The sequence below is a fragment of the Sinohyriopsis cumingii genome, chromosome 12, assembly GCF_028554795.1.
Source record: "Sinohyriopsis cumingii isolate HCF-2022 chromosome 12, ASM2855479v2, whole genome shotgun sequence".
Taxonomy (NCBI): Eukaryota; Metazoa; Mollusca; class Bivalvia; order Unionida; family Unionidae; genus Sinohyriopsis; species Sinohyriopsis cumingii.
Genome location: NC_142972.1, coordinates 100859960 through 100880008, shown reverse-complemented (window position 1 = coordinate 100880008; position 20049 = coordinate 100859960). Strand labels below are relative to the sequence as shown.

Genomic DNA, 20049 nt, shown 5'->3' with positions numbered 1-20049 from the left:
AGTTGTTATATGAAATTCATTTTATAAGTTGTTTAACAATCAACATTTTCGCTATTGAAAGGACAAGCCATGGATGCATATTACGAGCGCAGTAACCCAAGAATACACATAAACATGTAATGTACTATTAGGTCGCTTGACAGATCCGTCAATAGTTGTACAGCAGTTGCACACCAGCAGCAGATTCCCTGACAAAGTTATACTCTGGATTTGTTTTGATAAAGTATTCATGTATGCAAACCCTTTCTGCGTATAAACATATTTCATTTCAACCATTATTCAACCATGCTCGTGATACCAACTGAATATTTTTAACATCGAAATTTTATCATAAGCTGCTTCGTATGTTATATTATTCCGAAATAATCACAACCAGTACAACAATGAACCAGGTTTATCAATTTCTGGTCAAGATAAAATACTGAACATCTATATATAATACTTTTCGCATGACTCCTAATCAAAACTATGTTGCAAAGGTAATCGTTATATACCTGACCACAATTCGAAACTACTTTGCCAAGATAATCTTTTTATTACAGACCCCAAATTGAAAGTACATTGTCAAGATACACTTTTCATACCTGACCCCAAATCGAAAGTACTTTGCATGTATTGTCTTTTCCGAATCTAATTCCAGTTTGAAACTAAATTTCTTAGATAAAATGCTCACCTGACCTGAAATCGAAACTACATTGCTTACATAATCTTTATTTGTATTGGCCCCCAAATCGAACGTGACAGCTGAATGTGATATATGTATATATGCTTTCATCTGGAGAGTATTTTAATTTGCTTTTAGTTTAATAATTTATATGTTTTCAGTATTTTATGCAGCATTTAGAGTATCCGTTGGGAGGATAAATATTCTGATGGTATTTTAAATACGTAACTATTTATTGAAGAAGTTATTTCTACATTAAGAGAACGTTAAGATTGAGTAAGTATCGAACAGGTACGTACCCAGCGTTTATCTATACTAGCTTGCGAGCATTCCCAAATATGGTCCTGATAATATGTTTAACTCGGCGTTTTATTATTCGGAGTGAAAGCCAATTTCGAAGCAAGTGTTGCACTTATGGACATACAGTTGACTCGAGCATCTAACGGCTTCTTTTACGTGATTAAAGTGATTTAATATAATTCTTCGTTGCCTTGGTCTGCAAGTAATCAATCAAATTTTCTTATTACTATTTTCCTGAAGAGCTCGTTGCAAATAAAAATTAGACTATTGCAAAAAGACTATAGAATTCAGTCATTGAACGACTTAGACGAGAAAAGACAGTGGCTAGTTGATAATGAATTAAATCCCTTAGGTAAATCGTTACAGTGTTGAGGGAACGGTAGTTCTACCAAGTAAGACGTCGAATCATAAGGTAACACCATCGTAACTAGTACAGATTATGTATATCCGTGTTTCCGTGTGTTGTATTGTTAGCCTTTCCTCACCCGTCCCTTCCCCGCCACTCACATTATTCAGTTATTTGGTTAGAAATATTTTAAGTTTCGTTGGCAATGAACCCCGTCCATGTGTTATATTTTCGGATACAGCTGTTCAATAGAATTGGTTGGCATATATGAATATATATATATATATATATATATATATATATATATATATATATATATATATATATATATATATATATATATATAGATTCCCTCATTGATGAGAAGTTTCACATCTACTAGCACTGAAATCATGGCATCGATATTTTACTAATAAAACAATTTTAAAAATTGACTTTATGAGATGATCAGTATCATTTATATTGCCAGTTAGGTGACAGTTACAACATAGTGCGTAAAGGCAGGCACAGTAAAGACCACACGATGCACTTAGACGCAACTCACGTAAAATATAGATGTGATGGAAGATGAAAATTCCCAGAGACAAATATATTAAAATATATTACAGATGAAACAAAAAATTTAAAGGGGCAAAAATAGTTGAAACAGGAAGCGCTATTTATCACGGAATATAAACGGTTTAAATATTGTGCGTCATTTTTCACAGGTCATACACATTTAAAACATGAGGCACCATTCATCATATGACATAAAAATTGCATTGAATCTATATGAGATCTGAGATATTGGACACATTTGTTTTCTTAAAATGTTGAATGTTCTTAGCCTATTGTATATCTGGACTATAAATACATAAGAATGAATTACTTTGATCACTACCAATTTACAGTTTTCAAATTGATCTGGAATGGTGGAAAACGGTCAGTGAAATGTCTGGCTGCCATTTTAGGCACAACCTTTAGCAGTCGCTGTAGTAAATATGTTCTGAAGTACTGAGAAAATTGAAATAGTTGAGCAGATCACTGACATGATTGCTTCAAAAAGTTTCCACACTCAGTTTGTAATTACCACGTTATCGAGATGGAATATGCTCTCACTTATATTATTATAAATAAATTCATTCTATTTTGCATCTAACCTCCCAAATAATTTGTTCAGTCCATATGCTGAAATTGCATAATACAGGTGCAACAAAGTTGTTATTAGAAGGAAACCCATCTTTATACAAATAAGTTTATTTATCGCCTGTCCCTAAATTGAAACTACAATGCAGAAATATTTTCTATATCAGATTCCAAATCGAAACTGACTTTCTTAGAAAATAGTTTTGCCTGACTCGAAATAGCACTTCCTTGTTAGATCATCATTATTTTTTACCTGACTCAAAATCCAAATTGGTCTGCTGATTATGATATATGTGCGTATGCCTTCATCTGATATGTAGGACTTATAAGCTGTTTTGCGAATGTTTCAGGCATTGACAAGTTAATATCAACGCAAGGTGAGTAGCGATATAAGGAACAATACGTAACTGAAACTATAAATTCATTTTTAATATTGTAAGGAATTCTTATGTTCTACATAAGTAGGAACGTGATACATCGTACATTTACGGAGCAAGTGCCTAAATTTTATAACATTTCAGAAAACAGCATCGTCCCACCTCTGCGATGCCATCCTTACGATACCTACTGACTCCCTCTCCACTGACAAGATACATATAATTGAAAAGCATCATCTTCCAGTTATCAACTAAATTTGAAAGGAAACAGCAAATCACCGATCACCATAGCCGTACCTTAGCATTAAACATTAAATAATATAAAGTGCAGATTTAAGTTGTATGTGGTTACTAAGTCTGAATTTATAGTTAATTAAACATTAGTAACCCATTGAACTACAATACATTTTGGAGTTATTTTCTACGCGATTCGGCAACTGATAGTTTCTCCAGGTAAAGGTAGATAAACAATATTTTAGTCATAAAATTGCATTTTAGTATTAATTTTGTTAAATATTTCACTTTTATTTTGCTTCTATTTTAATACATTATATCACCTTTATAGTATATTCATTCACGTTATTAATACTTGTTTAGGTTTTCTGGTGCGTTGCTATTTATAGAAGAGGGGAATTCTCGATAAATACCATACGATCGAGTCCCCAGTAGTAGCCTATTTTAAATTTGGAACTTTTCTGACGAACCCTTTTGGGGTCTAAAGTCAATATTCAAAGCAAAAGACGTGTCGCTCTTTGGAACGTAAAAATAACTCTTAAGCTTGGAGACTTTCTTATGCGGCCTTATATCCATTTACAGATTCCTCACTGAAAGACTTGTGAGTACTGTACTAACAGATTCCTCACTGTACACACTTGTAAGTACTGTGTTAACAGATTTCTCACTGTACAGACTTGTGAGGACTGTATTAACAGATTCATCACTGTACAGACTTGTGAATACTGTATTAACAGATTCCTCACTGTACAGACTTCTAAGTAATGCTTTAACAGATTCCTCACTGTACAGACTTGTAAGTACTGTATTAACATATTCCTCACTGTACAGACTTGTGAGTACTGTATTAACATATTTCTTACTGTACAGACTTGTGAGTACTGTATTAACAGATTTCTTACTGTACAGACTTGTGAGTACTGTTTTAACAGATTTCTTACTGTACATACTTGTGAGTACTGTATTAACAAATTCCTCACTGTACAGACATGTGCGTACTGTATTAACAGATTCCTCACTGTACATACTTGTGAGTACTGTATTAACAGATTCCGCACTATACAGACATGTGCGTACTGTATTACTGTACAGACTTGTGAGTACTGTAGCTGCATTTTGTTCCTTTAAACATATCTCCATGTTCAAAACAAGCTAACCTAACCACAGGAGCTAATCAAGTTCTGACTATTGATAAACAATTATATGGCAATATAGATGTGGCTCCAATAGCCCTACAAATTAGGATGTCAACTCTGATAGCACCCCACCCCACAAATATTAGTGTCCACGGAGGACTATGGATCAAGGTGGTATATTGTTAGCATCCCGCCAACCACCATTATTCAGTTACAAAAAATATTTTTGTTTGAATTTGGCCCTCGTGATATTGCTGAAGCCCCTTGCATTTTGTGCTGTTCTTTTGCTTTGTAGACTTTGAGTTTCGCTCAGATACTTATGACATTTTCTTTTTTGAGAGATTACTATCGTTTTGGCTTTTGGTAATCTTGCTGTTGAACTGGACTACTTGGCACATTTTAAACGATTATAATATTTCGTCATAGATAGCTCAATATTTTACATGTATCCATTTAAGAAAAATTACTGATATGGCTTATTTTGTGAAGACCGTTCGACATGTACCCATTCAGTTCTTTTGTAGTATTTACATTAGTTACGTTTGCACCTGGCTCTAATTATAGATGTTGGGATATTTATAAAATTGTTTGTTTATCTATAGACATTAACGCATATGTACCTGATGACAAATAAACGTTCTTCCCAACTAAAATAATTTTAATTATGCTATTATAAACATCATAAATACGATTAAAACGGTATATATTAAGCAATATACAATGAAAATTTAATTAACATATACCAGGATATTAAGCTGGAATTTAATAATGTCGTAGAACGTATTAACTCAGTCAGCTACAACCTGACAAGATTAAACAGCATTAGGTATAGAGCCAGCTTTAATGATTTGGTCTGAACATGTTTTCGTAATTAGAAATTGTATACACAGTCATCCAATACTCAGTAAGATCTAAAATGTATGCATACTATATAAAATAAAAAAGAATCATTCCAAATTTTAAAAACAAATCAACATTACCCTTTCATCTCTCAAGGACTCTAACCTATTAAACATGTATGTATGTATGTATGTATGTATGTATGTATGTATGTATGTATGTATACAAAACTAAAACAACATCAACGCTAATATAAATACAACTATAAGTAAACGTCAATGCTATCGATAGATAATCCAACGTACATATATCACAGCCAGATCTACTTTTAAATCTCAGCACTAAAGAAAACAGCTACAAAAACTTAGGAGACGATACTGTGCAAAGGCAACACCATGCTAAACTAAAATGTGCACAAAGTTAAATTCGGTATACCTGTTAACAAGTAAGTTCAACATTACTTTTGATACGCAAAGGCGTTTCAAAGAATGATGCACACACACACACACACACACACACACACATATATATATACAAGTTTGAAATGTATTAAACAAAATCAAGACTATGTTGCTTTTACCTGTGTTTAGAAGCGTTTTTAACTGTGCTTATAAGTGACAAATTACCATAAATCTTTTAGTTAATATCTAAAAACACGCCTCAGTGATACAAAATCACAATATAATCTTATGTATTTATTGTATCTGAATTTGTAACTAAAACAATCAGTCTAAAATGCACAGTGATATTACTCATTTAACATTAATTTATTCGATTCAATTGTATGATTTACCTAGCAAAACAGTGTTTTAATTTGTTCCATCGCAAAAAAATGTGATTGTGGATAGGGACACATCTAAATATAGATTGGGAATTTGTGACAAATTTACAGATATTGTGGATGGGGACATATCAAGAGAGAAATTGGAGATGAGATCGGATTGACAGAGATTTGGAAGGGGGCATATTAAGAGAGAATTGGAATGGGGATATGTTGAGAGAGGTTGGGGATGGGGACACATTGAGAGACATCGTGACTTTGACCATCGGTAGAGACTTTGACATCTTTTGAATAGCATATACATTGTGTCGTAGGAAATATAACGATATTCTCAAGCATGTCCTTAAGGATAGGATTCACGAGCCGTAAGATATGATTAGAGTTACCTGTTATGCCATACTGATACACAAATTTTTATCTATCGCCTCTTGGGTGGAGGTAAACGGAGGTATAAATCATAGACTTCCAAATGACAACAAATGTCATGTTAAAATATATAACACTCCTGCGGCATTCTCCTGCTCATAATTTGGTACCTATTAAGATTCCTATTCAGCTACCATACTCGACACATGATGTTATGATATACCACTGTCATTAACATCGTAGTTTACCCTCACGTGTAAGTCCACGTGTTATAAGTTCATAGATGTTAAAAACGTTAAAATTAAATAAAAAAATTAAACAAAAACACATTTATTTCTCAATAAATAAAAAACGAAAAAAAAAACGTTCCAGTAGTTTTTAGGCAACACAAAAATCAATATTTTACCTATTTACACGCTACATACGAGACTTACAGTTTCAGTGATACAAATATGAATAAATGTCAAAAGTTTTAAACCGTAATCCAGATAACATTGAAATTTGTTTCACTCAATGTCGTTATCAACATCTGACTGATCTGACCACGCCTGGTCTACACTACCAGATAGCAGCACTATGTTGTAGCATGTTTACGTAAAGTATCGTAGGCTAGTATCATAGCTTCATTATTGATCGATATTTGTTATCTAGAGTATGACAGAGGACCGCCTTACGGCCCATGATAAAAATAATTGGAAATATCAAATATAAAAAACGCAACAAAAAAAAGTAAAAAAAGTAAAAAAACGCGTTTTTCGAGGTAAAATAAAAAACGAAAAAAACGTTTTTATCATCTATAACTTATAACTTGGAAACGACTTATATTTCCATACGTACACTCAAATACATCTAGCATCGGTCCCTATGCTTCTCAAGGATGACAAATATATTGATAGTGCATTTTATACTAACAGCGGCAGCTCTTCTCTTAACTACCTCCAATTAAATAATAAGATTACTAAAATCTATTGTTTCACACAATTTTGCCACGTTATATAATGCAAGAAACTCATTTAAGAATCAGCGAAGAATGTGCCTTTTGGAGGATCTGGCTCGAAGATGCATAGAATCGTTGAATTTGCCATGTAAGTAAAACGCAAAAGTACGAACAAGTTCAGTTAATTGTTTTGAGAATGTGCCAACCACAACACAGCAGTGATCAGATCGAAATCAGTTACTCCTCCTCCTACTACAAACTATCGAATAGAACGAAGGAAGTGTAAAGAGGAGGAAAATAATTGCGTTGATACGATAACAATTATTATCCTACCATTGCAATTATATTAGGAGAACTCCTTGTGCTGGCATCTAAGGCTTTTGTTCTCTCGATAACTAAAACCATTTCTGCTGGCTTTAATATGAAAAACAAAACAAATTTGTCCATATATTTTTACTTCACGTGTATGGACAGGCATAATAGTGACAAACCATAGCCATCCACTTAATTTACTTTTTAATTTTATTCTTCATCAATTCGTAGTACAAATGACTCCCAAGTTATTCAGAACGCACGATATATTCACTTATGTGTGTGCGTGCGTGTGTGATTTAGATTTTTAGCGTAGGTTTAACAATTGTTCCGTCATATCGCTAAGATGTCTGCAGTGTGACAGTTTATAGTGATGTATTGCATTGGGGAATCATGGCGCAGACATGTAGCATGATGTCCCACCCTGTCACATTATCCTGACACCAGGCCGACCAATCATAACACTAACCTCATAATGCTGCGCCCCTAGCGAGGAAGCTGTTAGCACCATTTTTATAAGTCTTTGGCATGACTTGGCCGAGGTTCGAATCTGCGACCTTCTGCATCCGAGGCGGACGCTCTGACTATTACGCATGAAAGGGTATCGAGTGAAGGTTATAGAGCGATGTGTGGGGTGGGGTGGGGGGTGTTTTGTGATTCGTGCTCCTAGGGTGACGATCTGAGTAACCGTTGTTTTGAACTTTTTGAAGTCTCATTAGTTGATTCTGAGGCAAACCAGATAGGATTGAAATACACTAGTCTAGTCTTGAAAGTAAAAAGGAACACACAAATAGTTTGGTACATCAACCGAAAGATAATTTTGAATGGAGCTGATGCATCGTAGCCTGAATAATACATACATACATACATACATACATACATACATACATACATACATACATACATACATGCATGCATACACACATACACACACAAACATACATACATACATACATACATACATACAAAGATACATACATACATACATACATACATACATACCCTCGCTTTGACAGATTACTAACACATTGCACCTCTGTCCGCGTGTGTTCGAGTATCGACTTTACCAATGTGGGTATGTGAGAAAGCTTGCCAGTAGCTTCTGGTGGGTAAATGTTTTTTTCCGTGTCTTCTCGTGTTCTTCTGCCACCAGAATATATTAGTCGCCATGTATAGCTTTCAAGTGCTGTTAAATGCGTTGCATAATTAGACCTGTAGCGTTCTAATCAGGTATTTGTGGCATTTAAGGATTTGTGTTGCAAGGATACAATATCTATTTATAGTCACAACTTTTGGTGAAAATCAAACTGTCTGTACTATCAAACGCCCTGTAAATATGCTAAATAACATACACACACGCGAGCGCTAACCGATTCTTCCTCGTTGTCACGTTCTTCTCGCGGTCCGGATTTCTTTACGGGGAGGGGTTCTTCATCTTCTGAAGACCTCCTTTCTTCCTCCTCTTGGGTTTTTTTTAAATACATTTTTTCTTCTTAAAGTAGCCTGAAGACCAGCTCGATTTCTCTTGACAATGATAACCGGTATCTTGACCTTTGTATCTCTTTTCTCCTATAGTTCCTTTGCTTTGACATATAAGACTATCAGAGCTTGTATTAGCTCCGGGGTACATGTTCAGTTGATTTCAAATAAACGTTGATAAGACTACACATTGCTGTTTTGATTTGATATCGAATGACAGCTGTGGACGCTTGGCCTTCGACGTTTTGAATTATCTTTTCATGATTCATTAGACTGTGCAGATATGGACATTTTGGATGCTATAAAATTGTTGCAATAACAAGTAAATTATCAAAAACTCTGTCTTTTGAAAACGTTATTATCTAATTGATCTTGGATCAACTACAATTTTATAAGTTCAGGAGGTCATTTAACACCAGGTATCTATGATCCGTCTTCTTTTCACGAAGTACAAATATTCAATACTTTTACTCTTCATACAAAACGAGAGGCAACCATTCAATCACTGCAATGCAGAGGGAAGCGTCCAGACTTTATTCCGAGGGGCATTATGTGAATGACGTTATAATTGTAAGAATATCATCAAACCTATCAGGAGACATTAACCTGTTTATGATACAATATTACCACGATGTACCGTTATCGACCGTAGAGCTAACATCGAATGTCAACATCAAGAAATCAAAAATAAACATCCACCGCTAAGTGTGTGTGTGTGTGTGTGAGAGAGAGACTTGGATTTTTAATTTAGCTTTAAAAAGTTTTTAGTCATATCTCTACGATGTCTGCAGTTTGGCATTTTTCGTAATGTCTAGCACTGGGGCATCATGCCGGAGACATGTATCATGATGTCCCACCCAGTCACATTATCCTAACACCAGGCCTACCAGTTCTAACGCTAACCTCTTAATGCTGAGCGCCAAGCGAGGCAGCTGTTAGTACCATTTTTGAAAGTTTTTGGTATGAATCGGCCTGGGATCTAACCCACGAACTCTCGCATCCGAGTCGGACGATCTAACCAGTAGGCCTCCGGAATGGTTTTCCTCATTTTAATTTGAGATACATGCTGTGTTATATTTAGTGGTTAATAATAATAATAATAAAAGAACCCAACTGATTGACCTGGATCAATGTTGAATCGAGTGCACGCACTTACTTACACGCACACACACACTCGAAATAAAAGAATCAGAAGTGAAATAAATATATAAATGAACATTATCATTCAGTACTGGTCATTCAAAGCTCAACAAATACAATTTACTAGCATTCAACATTGAATGTCCTTTCACTCACCCGAGCGACTTGGTTTGTTGGTAAATACAAACTCAAGTTTTTCTCTGGTGACCGAATTACGAGCTACTCGATCTGGCAAGAAAACCCTATTTTGTGTTAATTGTGAACAGCGAAACATTGATTGTGGAGTAGGTTACTTAAAATATCAATCACTTTTTTCGAGGCAACGAGTAAGATCGCAAGCAAGGGTTGCAGAGCTATTTATTGACTAATGACGGGCTAAAGAATAGAAAGGAAGGGCAAAAATACATAGGGCAGGATGACGTTAAGGATTCTCAAGTTATGAAACTATTGAAACCAGAGTGTGCTAAATTAAGTTTGTGTGTATCAATCTGTGTGTCAAGTCACTAGCATGTTTGTGTATCTGAACAAATCTGATACTATTCAATCTCTACAGACCGCGAATAACTTTAGTAATTATTATGAAATATTTCTTTGTGAAGAAAATGTAGCCATCTTCTTACATAAACATTTTCATACGGATCATAAGGAAAATTGAAGTCAGTAGTAAGTGTACTCCGCACCCACCCACCTACCAGCGCCAACACACAGAGTGATAAATTATTTTGTCACCACTAGGGACTGTAAGAGTTGCTACAACTTGCAGATTCCTCTCATCATGCGCCTAAAACAAAATAATTAAGACAGAGCTCTAAAAGACTGTTTTGTCATTAAGTGATGGCACAATTGAACTTAAGCATTTTTCTTTTATTTCTTCTTATGTTTTTCTAATGCAAAATCCGCCACTGCACACACATAGTAGATGTTCTCGCTTTGTGTTGACTGAAGTCCTCAGGTACATTTGACATTAAGGACATACATGTACGTGCTTTGGTTCACCTCCAAATGATTCGTTCTAATGCCCAACAGTTTTACCGACAAACATATTGCTTTTTATTACGTGTCTGGCTTATAAAATCAGAACATAGAGTAACATGTCTTCTTTGGCCCAATTGCACGAGTACTTCCGGTTTTCTGTAAATCGACTGACACAATTCATGTATCATACTTGTGCGGACCCTTTTTCTGCAAATCAACTGACACAAATGTGTGAATGACAGGCCCTGTTTGTGGATCTAATAATTGTATTTTATACTGAGAGTAACTCCATAAACATCACGTAAATGATCGTTAAATCATGTGTCGAGATGAACGCTTGAGCAGTAAATTAACCTAAAGATATGGTGTTATAAATTATACTATATTGGAAGTTTGTAATAATGTTGCAGTATTAAAAATATTTATTCTTTTCTAAGCATGACTATATATGCTCTGTCGTTGCTTGTTTACCTGAAAACATGATTAGGTCTAGATATAACCGCTGTGTACCTAACCCGAAATAGAAAGTACTTTACACACTATTAACACATGTATATATATATATATATATATATATATATATATATATATATATATATATATATATATATATATATATATATATATATATATATATATATATATATATGTTCAAGGTTGGTCCATTTTCTGTTTGTGGGAATGGTTACATATCTGAGTCGAATGTGGCCCTTGTGTATAACCGCTAGGCGATAGTTCCTCAAGGTTCGATTCCTGCTTGCAACGAACTTAAGTTATACCCCATATTTGATTATGTCTGTGTCATGCTATATAAAGATCAGGGAATGTTAAGGGCAAATAATGACCCTTAAGCTGATTTAGATGAAATATATATAAAAGTGGCCCGCCTCATGTAATAAATGTTGTAACCAGGAGCACTTTCATGAAACTAAATCAGTCATATAAAAATCAACTTGTTATTAGATCAAGATTAAACTAAATCGATTTAACATTAATCCAGGTCAATCAGTTTGCTTCTAATATTATTCAACGCTAAATGTAACATGTATTTTATTTAAATTCTTGATACTTGGACATGGACATCATTACCTCAATATTTGATTGCTGATTTGTTAAATTATGTTAACTCTCCCTTGACGCATCCCGGTATGTCCGGTCATCAATAGTCTTTCTTTAAAATTTAGGCTGGATAAAATACAAATTATGTTCACTTTTTCCAAATGGATATACATGCTATTTACATGCTATTTACGAATGATATCCTATAAAATTGTATATTGCTTGATAGGTAAATTTGAAGATCTTATAAATATAGTTTAAGGAAAGTTATTTGAATATTTAGCAAAATAAAACCTGCAAAGCATGGCGATTTTCAAACTCGTTTGCATGAATCCATGATCAAAGATGCACAGAATGCGTCTTATTCAAGGTGTCCTTGGAAAGGCACTAGAAACCAACCTACCAACCTAAAATATTAAACTTCTATTTCTCTGATCACATCATCTACATAATGAAAAGAAGTTGTTTTCTTTACAAAGCTTCAAAGAAAAATATGAATAAACGATATATTGCTGCGTATCAGGAATGGACTAAACAACGCCAAAGGTACCGATAATTACAAAGTAGAATTCCTTCTGCTTCAAGAAGTGTAAAATACTTCCTCTTTTTTGCACAGATATGTATGTGTATTGTACAGCATATAGTTCTATTACAGCTTCGTCATATCTTTCTCCAATCATGTCAATTTGCCTAATTTTTCTTCATTCTCGCGTTATTTCCTTACTGTTGCATTCGTTTTATCTAATTGTGAAACGTTCTCGAAACCTAAATATATTTTCGCTTTTAAGGCGATATTTATACTTTATTATTTTTATAAGACTCATGCCAAAAAATTAATCCCAGTTTTGTTACTCAGACCATGAATGTCCCTTTTACATTATAAACCTCTCCCCAACAACACATAACAAAAGTTATATTGCTATATAGTTTTTGGTTCCATAACTTCAGACTAATAATAAAGAAATTCACCACAGCTGTAAAGGTTTAAAATGTTATTATTTTAAATAATTTTATTTATTTACAAGTTTTTGTACAGTTTCCGATAAAATATATATATATTCATCAATATTAATTATTTACACATCGGTATGATCAAAAATAATATTAATCAGAAACGAAGAACTGCAATATTGTAATTTAATTCAAGTGAAATATATTATTGAGAGAGAGAGAGAGAGAGATATATATATATATATATAATTTTCTTTCAGCAAAAACGTTTTAAATGGTTGTTCAAGTCTGTTTTTATTATTATCTACCAATATTCCACATTAATACTGCTGATGTTTCTTGTCTTGCTTTAAAGCACTGAAATCTATATGAAAATATTCACTGATGCGTACATCATCTGATAACCTAATAAACATGTACAAATATCAATCTGAACGAGAAAAAAGGTGTATTAACCAAGCTGTATCTTACAAAATGTAAACATAATTTTCAATATGACAAAATTACGAAACGTTTAAGTAAACGACAGCTATTTTCTGTCCAGCCGATGTATTATTTAGAAGTTATAAGAGATGTGAACCAGAGGTGTGATATTACATGTCCATTCCAAAATGTATGTATGTATGTATGTATGTATGTATGTATGTATGTATATATGTATGTGTGTACGTATGTATGTATGTATGTATGTATGTATGTACGTATGTGTGTACATATGTATGTATGTATGTATCTATGCATGTATGTGTGTGTGTATGTAAGCATGCATGCATGTGTGTATGTATGTATGTATGTATGTATGTATGTATGTATGTGTGTGTGTGTGTGTGTATGTAAGCATGCATGTATGTGTGTATGTATGTATGTATGTATGTATGTATGTATGCATGCATGCATGTATGTATGTATGTATGTATGTATGTATGTATGTATGAATGTATGTATGTATGTATGTGTATATGTATGTATGTATGTATGTGTGTGTAAGTAAGCATGAATGTATGTATGTATGTATGTTTGTGTGTGTGTATGTATGTATGTATGTATGTAAGCATGCATGTATGTGTGTATGTATGTATGTATGTGTGTGTATGTAAGCATGCATGTATGTGTGTATGTATGTATGTATGTAAGTGTGTGTATGTATGTATGCATGTATGTATGTATGTATGTATGTATGTGTGTGTGCGTGCGTGCGTGCGTGCATGCATGTATGCGTACGTGCGTGCGTGTGCGTGCGTGCGTGTGTGCGTGCGTGTGTGCGTGCGTGCGTGTATGTGTGCGTGCGTGTGTATGTATGTGCGTATGTATGTATGTATGTATGTATGTATGTATGTATCAGTAGATAGAATAGATGAATGGATGGATGAATGTATAATCTATAATATCATATGCACGATGAAATAAAATTATGTTAACTTAGAATATATGACAACTAAGAATAAACTTGTGCACACACACACACACACATATGGTTTAACAGCTCGCGATCATAAAGCTTGTTAAATGCTGCAGATTGAGAATCAACATGTAAAAATCTCCAAGATACATGATTGTTTTTTTTTTATATTCAGAGTGTATTTAATGTGCTATGATAAGGATCAGCACAAGCATTATAATATTTATATTTATCTATTACAATATAGAGATTTAGTAATATTGCAGTATTACAATTATGTAACCAACATGTATTACAGCATAAATATTTATGCAATACAATAGAGAAATTTAATAATATTGCAGAATTACAATCATGGGATCAGCAGATAGGATGATTACTAGCAAATAGATGATTTTATTTAAGCATGACTGTTATGTGCTTAATCATTGTGTGTGCAGCCATTGTATGTGCTTTATCATCGTGCATACACCTGATTAGATACGTGCATTCATGTGTTACTGTTGTTTAGCCTTCACTCGGTCAGCAATCATCACACTTATTCTGCTTGTCCTTATGCGAATCATTAGTTGTGACCGGAAAATTTCGTATAGTGTGTCATTGTAAAAGAAATTAAAATTACTTTGAAACATTTTCCAGGATTATTGGTTTACAAAGTGTGGCATAATATTCAATCCTCCTGCATGGATCGGAGGTTGGCGTTTTATCAGGGGTGGAATGAAACGGCAAATTCCAGTAGAAAATTATTATAATAAAAGAATAACTTATCTATTCATTTTGGCGAATTTTAGGTGTTTACATGTTGCAGTTATTGCATTATAAACTTGTTCTTTTATACGCTGCATACAAACTTTTAAGCAAGATCTACTTTGAAATATCTGACAGTGGCTCCTAGTGGCCGAGTGGTCTAAAGCGTTCACCGTTACGGATCACTGTCATCTCACCTCTATCTGCCTGGGTTCGAGTCTCGGGTTCAGCCAATGTCGGTGCGTAAGAAAGCTAGCCAGTAGCATTTGGTGGGTCGGTGGTTTATTCCTGGGTATTCCTGGGTTCTTCCAACATTGATACTGGCCTCCGTGTATAACCTACAACAACTGCAACAACTATCTGATATGTTACAAGAGGAGGTACATGTCATATAGATTAAGTGTTTTAGTATGCATTCCAGACAAATGATTTGTTCTCGGAGTAGGCTCTAAAGATGTGTACATGGCAATATTTTAAATTCGATTTTTGTCACATTAGGTATACATATTTAGCTTGTAAAATTAATTCTAAATTTTATTTAAATGGGCTGCTGATGTTTAATTAGTCTGCATTAATCAAGCACATTGCCTATTACACAAATGTATATGTATGACCAGTTACATATCCATATACATTTCCCAAATCCATATATAGATAATGTTTATTACATGACTCCGAATCGAAATTGCTTTACTTACATCATCTATATTGTTAAGAGGCTTTAGATCGAAACTTCATTCCTTAGATAACATTTAAAAAAATCTTTAAATAGATAATTGTAGTATTTCGCCTGCCCCTAAATCAAAACTACCATGCTTATATAATCCTTTCCGAATCTGATTCCAGATCAAAACTGACTAGTAATCGTGATTAGTTGTTTAGATCATTTTTATTTTTACCTGACCTCAGATCGAAGTGACTTGCTGATTATGACATATGTATATATGCCTTGGACTGAAATGTGGGATTTACCAGCTGTTTTACAAACGTTCCAGGTATAACAAATTTATATCTACAACAGGTGAGTAGTGAAAATAATAATAATAATACTCATTGAAACTTTACATTCATATTTAACATTCTAAGTAATTGTTGTTACACTCAGTAAAGAATCGAATGATAAATCGTATTTTTATAGGATCAGGACCTCAATTTTGTATTATTCACAACATTCCATCCACCTCTACGATACCCAACAACACCATCCTCATCGCCTCGACACCCACCGACACCCTAACAACATTTAATATAAATATACCTTAATAACCATCATGGCCTTATTATCCAATAAAGATTTTAAAAAACCCCAATAAATCCTTGATCTCCATGACTGTATATAAACATTAAAGATTAAACAATATACACTATATATGAATAATTTATGTGGTTATTAAATCTGAATTTATAGTTAATTAGACACTAGCAACCGACTCATCACTCTCATGTTTGCGAGGAAACAAATTTTGTTTCATTAAAGTTATTTCATGTTCAAAACAGGCTAGGCTAACCATAAGAGCTCATTGAAAATAGAATAATGACTATTGGTAAATCGTTATAGCGATGGTTGGTCTAATGACTGTAACAATAAACAAACAAGCTCTTTATAGAAAGTAAATTAAGAATATAGTTAATGGTTATGAGGTTGTGGGTGCAGTTGCCCTACAAAGTAAGACTTTGACTCTGATAGTACGCCCAATTCTCTTATTGTCGTCGGTAAATTGTTAGTATTCGCCCTCCCCCTTATTCGGTTACCAGTAGTTTCAGTTTTGGTATTTATTTTGTAGACTTTGAGTTTTCTTTTTCCTTGGTACATAATAAATCGTTTCGGCTTATGGTCAGCTTGCTGTTCAACTTGATTAGTTGGCGTATTTGAAATGCTTATGAGAGTTCGTCATAGCTTAGTTCAATGTTTTCGATGTATTCAAATAGGAAATCTAACTCACGACAAATTTAGCGAAAAGTGTAAGCGTTCAACCTCTGCCCATTCATTCACAGTAGTTGGATGAAGAATACACATTGATCGAGTGTATTTGGAAAATTTATATCTAGATTTATGTCTTATGTAGTCCAAGAAAGAATGATTTTGTTTCAATCACGATACAATGAGTTGTTTGATTCTGTCAAAATTAGTTTGTGTCATTGGTTTTTAGTTTCGAAGGCATAAGATTTGTACACGTTTACTTGCAGAGTTTACATTGGTTACTTTGCAAGTGACTCTCGTTATAGAAGTTGAAATATTTATTAACGCAGATATACCTGGCATTGTTCTTGCTAATTAAGGTAATTTTAATTAGTATATTATAAATATGAAACAGTATGCATTAAGCAATATACAATGAACACTACGTTATCTTGCACCAGGTCACTGAGTTCAAATTATGTAATTGTTCAAAACTTAGTAAGTCAGTTAGTTAAAAATTAAAAACTATGTATAAAACCTTTAATTTTAATTTGTTCATGTTAAGTTATTAAACAATAGAAATTACAGAGCCAGCTATGACGTTCTTAACTAATTAGTTCAATGATTTAGTCACAACATTGTACTTAATTAGAACTAAGATGGAAAAAGATTGAAACTTTTTACACAAAATATAAAATAAACAATAAATAATATTTTACAAAACAAATCAACATGTATTAGCATCTCTGCTTTCTCAGCTAATGGAGGCAATACGCAAGGACTTATAACAAACACCATTATATATTCTAAACTTCAAATTATATAACCCATACAAATAACTGCAAACAAATGCAACTAAAAAAAAAACAAAATTCAATAGGAAGTATTATCTATTCCGTGTATAAAGCACCACCCACTCCATGTTCAAATTTCAACAATAGAATATATTAAGATATGCAATACAAGGTTTAGCGAAGACAGCAAGAGAGCGCAATACCATGCAAAACTAAACCACGTGTATGAAGTTAAATACCATAGTATAGTTAACAAGGAAGTCTAATTCTACTATTGATACTCAAAGGCGTTTCAAAGAATATATATATATATATATATATATATATATATATATATATATATATATATATATATATATATATATATATATATATATATATATATATATATATATATAGATACATGTATACATACATACATACCTCTGTAAGTATATTAAACAACATCAGTAGTCTCTTGATTGATACTGAATTTGTAAGCTTAGAGTTAGTATCTTGTATCAATTGTGATAGAGGTTTTTTTGACCAATTACCAAATAAGTTCTAGTCAATATCAAACTATACTCTTCAGTGACACAAGTTTACCAAAGCGACCAGCATGAATGTTTGTTGATTATATATGATCTCGGTGAACAGGTACAGCACGTTTTGTGTGCTGTAAGAATGTTAAATACTTATAGTATCACAATTTATAACTAAGATAATCAAACTATAAATGCATGGTGATACGTATTAATCTTGTTCAATTAACTTATTCGCTTAAATAATTTTGTTTACCTAACCAATCAGTTTTAGTGTTTGATTCATTGAAACGACTCAGAGATAGGAGATGGGGACATATTAAGAGAGAAATTAGATATGCGGTCACGGTGAGAGAGAGAGAGAAAAATGGGTAATGGAGACTCATTGAGATAGATCATTAATGGGGATACATGGAGGCTAGATTGAGATATGGACAATTCGAGAGAGACTGGGGACAGTGACGCATCGAGACTGACTTCCCACTAACTTTATTATTTGTACTGCTGATACAAAATTGTGCAAAATGATATAATGCAAGAAACAAATTTCAGGATCAGTGAAGAATGTGCCTTTCGCAAGATCTGGCCCGAAGATTTATAGAAACGTTGCATATGCCATGTAAGTATAACGCAAATTTATGATAAAGAACAGTTAGTTGTTTTTTTAACATATGCCGATCACAAAAAAATCAGCGGCGAGTATTTATTCCTACTCCTTCAACTATTACTAACAGACACAAAGACGGAAGAGAAAAGTAGAAAATATAATTTTTTGAATACTTATGATTACAATTAACATCAGTATCATTTTCAATTCCATCAGGAGAACTGCTATAATTTATGATAAATCCTAGAAATGTATTATCCTTGTAAACACAAATTCCGGACTTATACAGAACATGTAAAACATTTGAACCGCGAAAGACAATATATTAATCAAATTTTCAGATAATGTCAGTTTGTTTGGCGGGTATAGTGTAACATGTACACAGAAAAGATGAAGACGAATAAAGGCCATTAGAAAAGTAGAACAAGAATGGAAATAAAGTGTCCTCTTGTCTTATATCTTTTTCAGAAGAAAATAATCCGGTAAATTCGTTATTTACAGTCACCGATGACTTTGTATCATATACAAACTTAATATGTAATTAAATCACTTTCCCCTATTGAATTCAAGTTATGCCATAATACAAATCCATGCGTGATCAAAGAACTTCTACAATAAAAGGTACATATAACTAGAGCTAATAGAACAATGTAGCAGCTCATTTTCAATTTCGGTAACTACTTTATCAGAAGTCTGCGTTAATTAAAATTCTGTTTTGAAATTGCTTCATACATATATGTAAATATAATGAATATATGTTCATATCCTGTACTGAGATCAGCCAAAAATATCTATCACCAGATGAAATAATCGGCAGTTGTTTAATTGCACCGCCCATGACACTAAGACGTTTATCTCGTTTAGTGACTGAGCTCGCTATTTTGTGTCAAAATTGAATTTGCATGAAAAGTTTCTATTATATATGTAATTTATTTAATTATCTCCGTGGTCAAAGTTTTTCCTCTGAATGAAGAAATGTTTCGAGATTTTGCCTAGCATTTAATTTATTAGTTAGATACTTATGCATGCTTAATAACATATTAGGAGAGTTAATAAAAT

The 20049-nt window shown here is 33.3% G+C and overlaps 1 protein-coding gene across 4 annotated transcripts in view; it reads left to right on the top strand.

Annotated features, from left to right (window-relative positions):
- The first annotated feature begins 2677 nt into the window (after window positions 1–2677).
- The window catches only part of LOC149787102 (neuralized-like protein 4), an 88349-nt gene continuing 70977 nt past the window's right edge, over window positions 2678–20049 (top strand). For 2 of the 4 annotated variants that reach the window (XR_016425085.1, XM_089977616.1), the window contains exons 1-2: window positions 2678–2812; window positions 18936–19002. Coding sequence is in view for 3 of the 4 variants with exons in the window: in XM_089977616.1 (XP_089833742.1) it covers window positions 18948–19002 (55 nt within the window). In the remaining variant the exon portion in view is untranslated. Of the gene's footprint in view, window positions 2813–16077; window positions 16190–18935; window positions 19003–20049 lie in introns of all 4 variants that reach the window. The other 2 variants (XM_089977619.1, XM_089977618.1) reach the window with 2 other exon arrangements.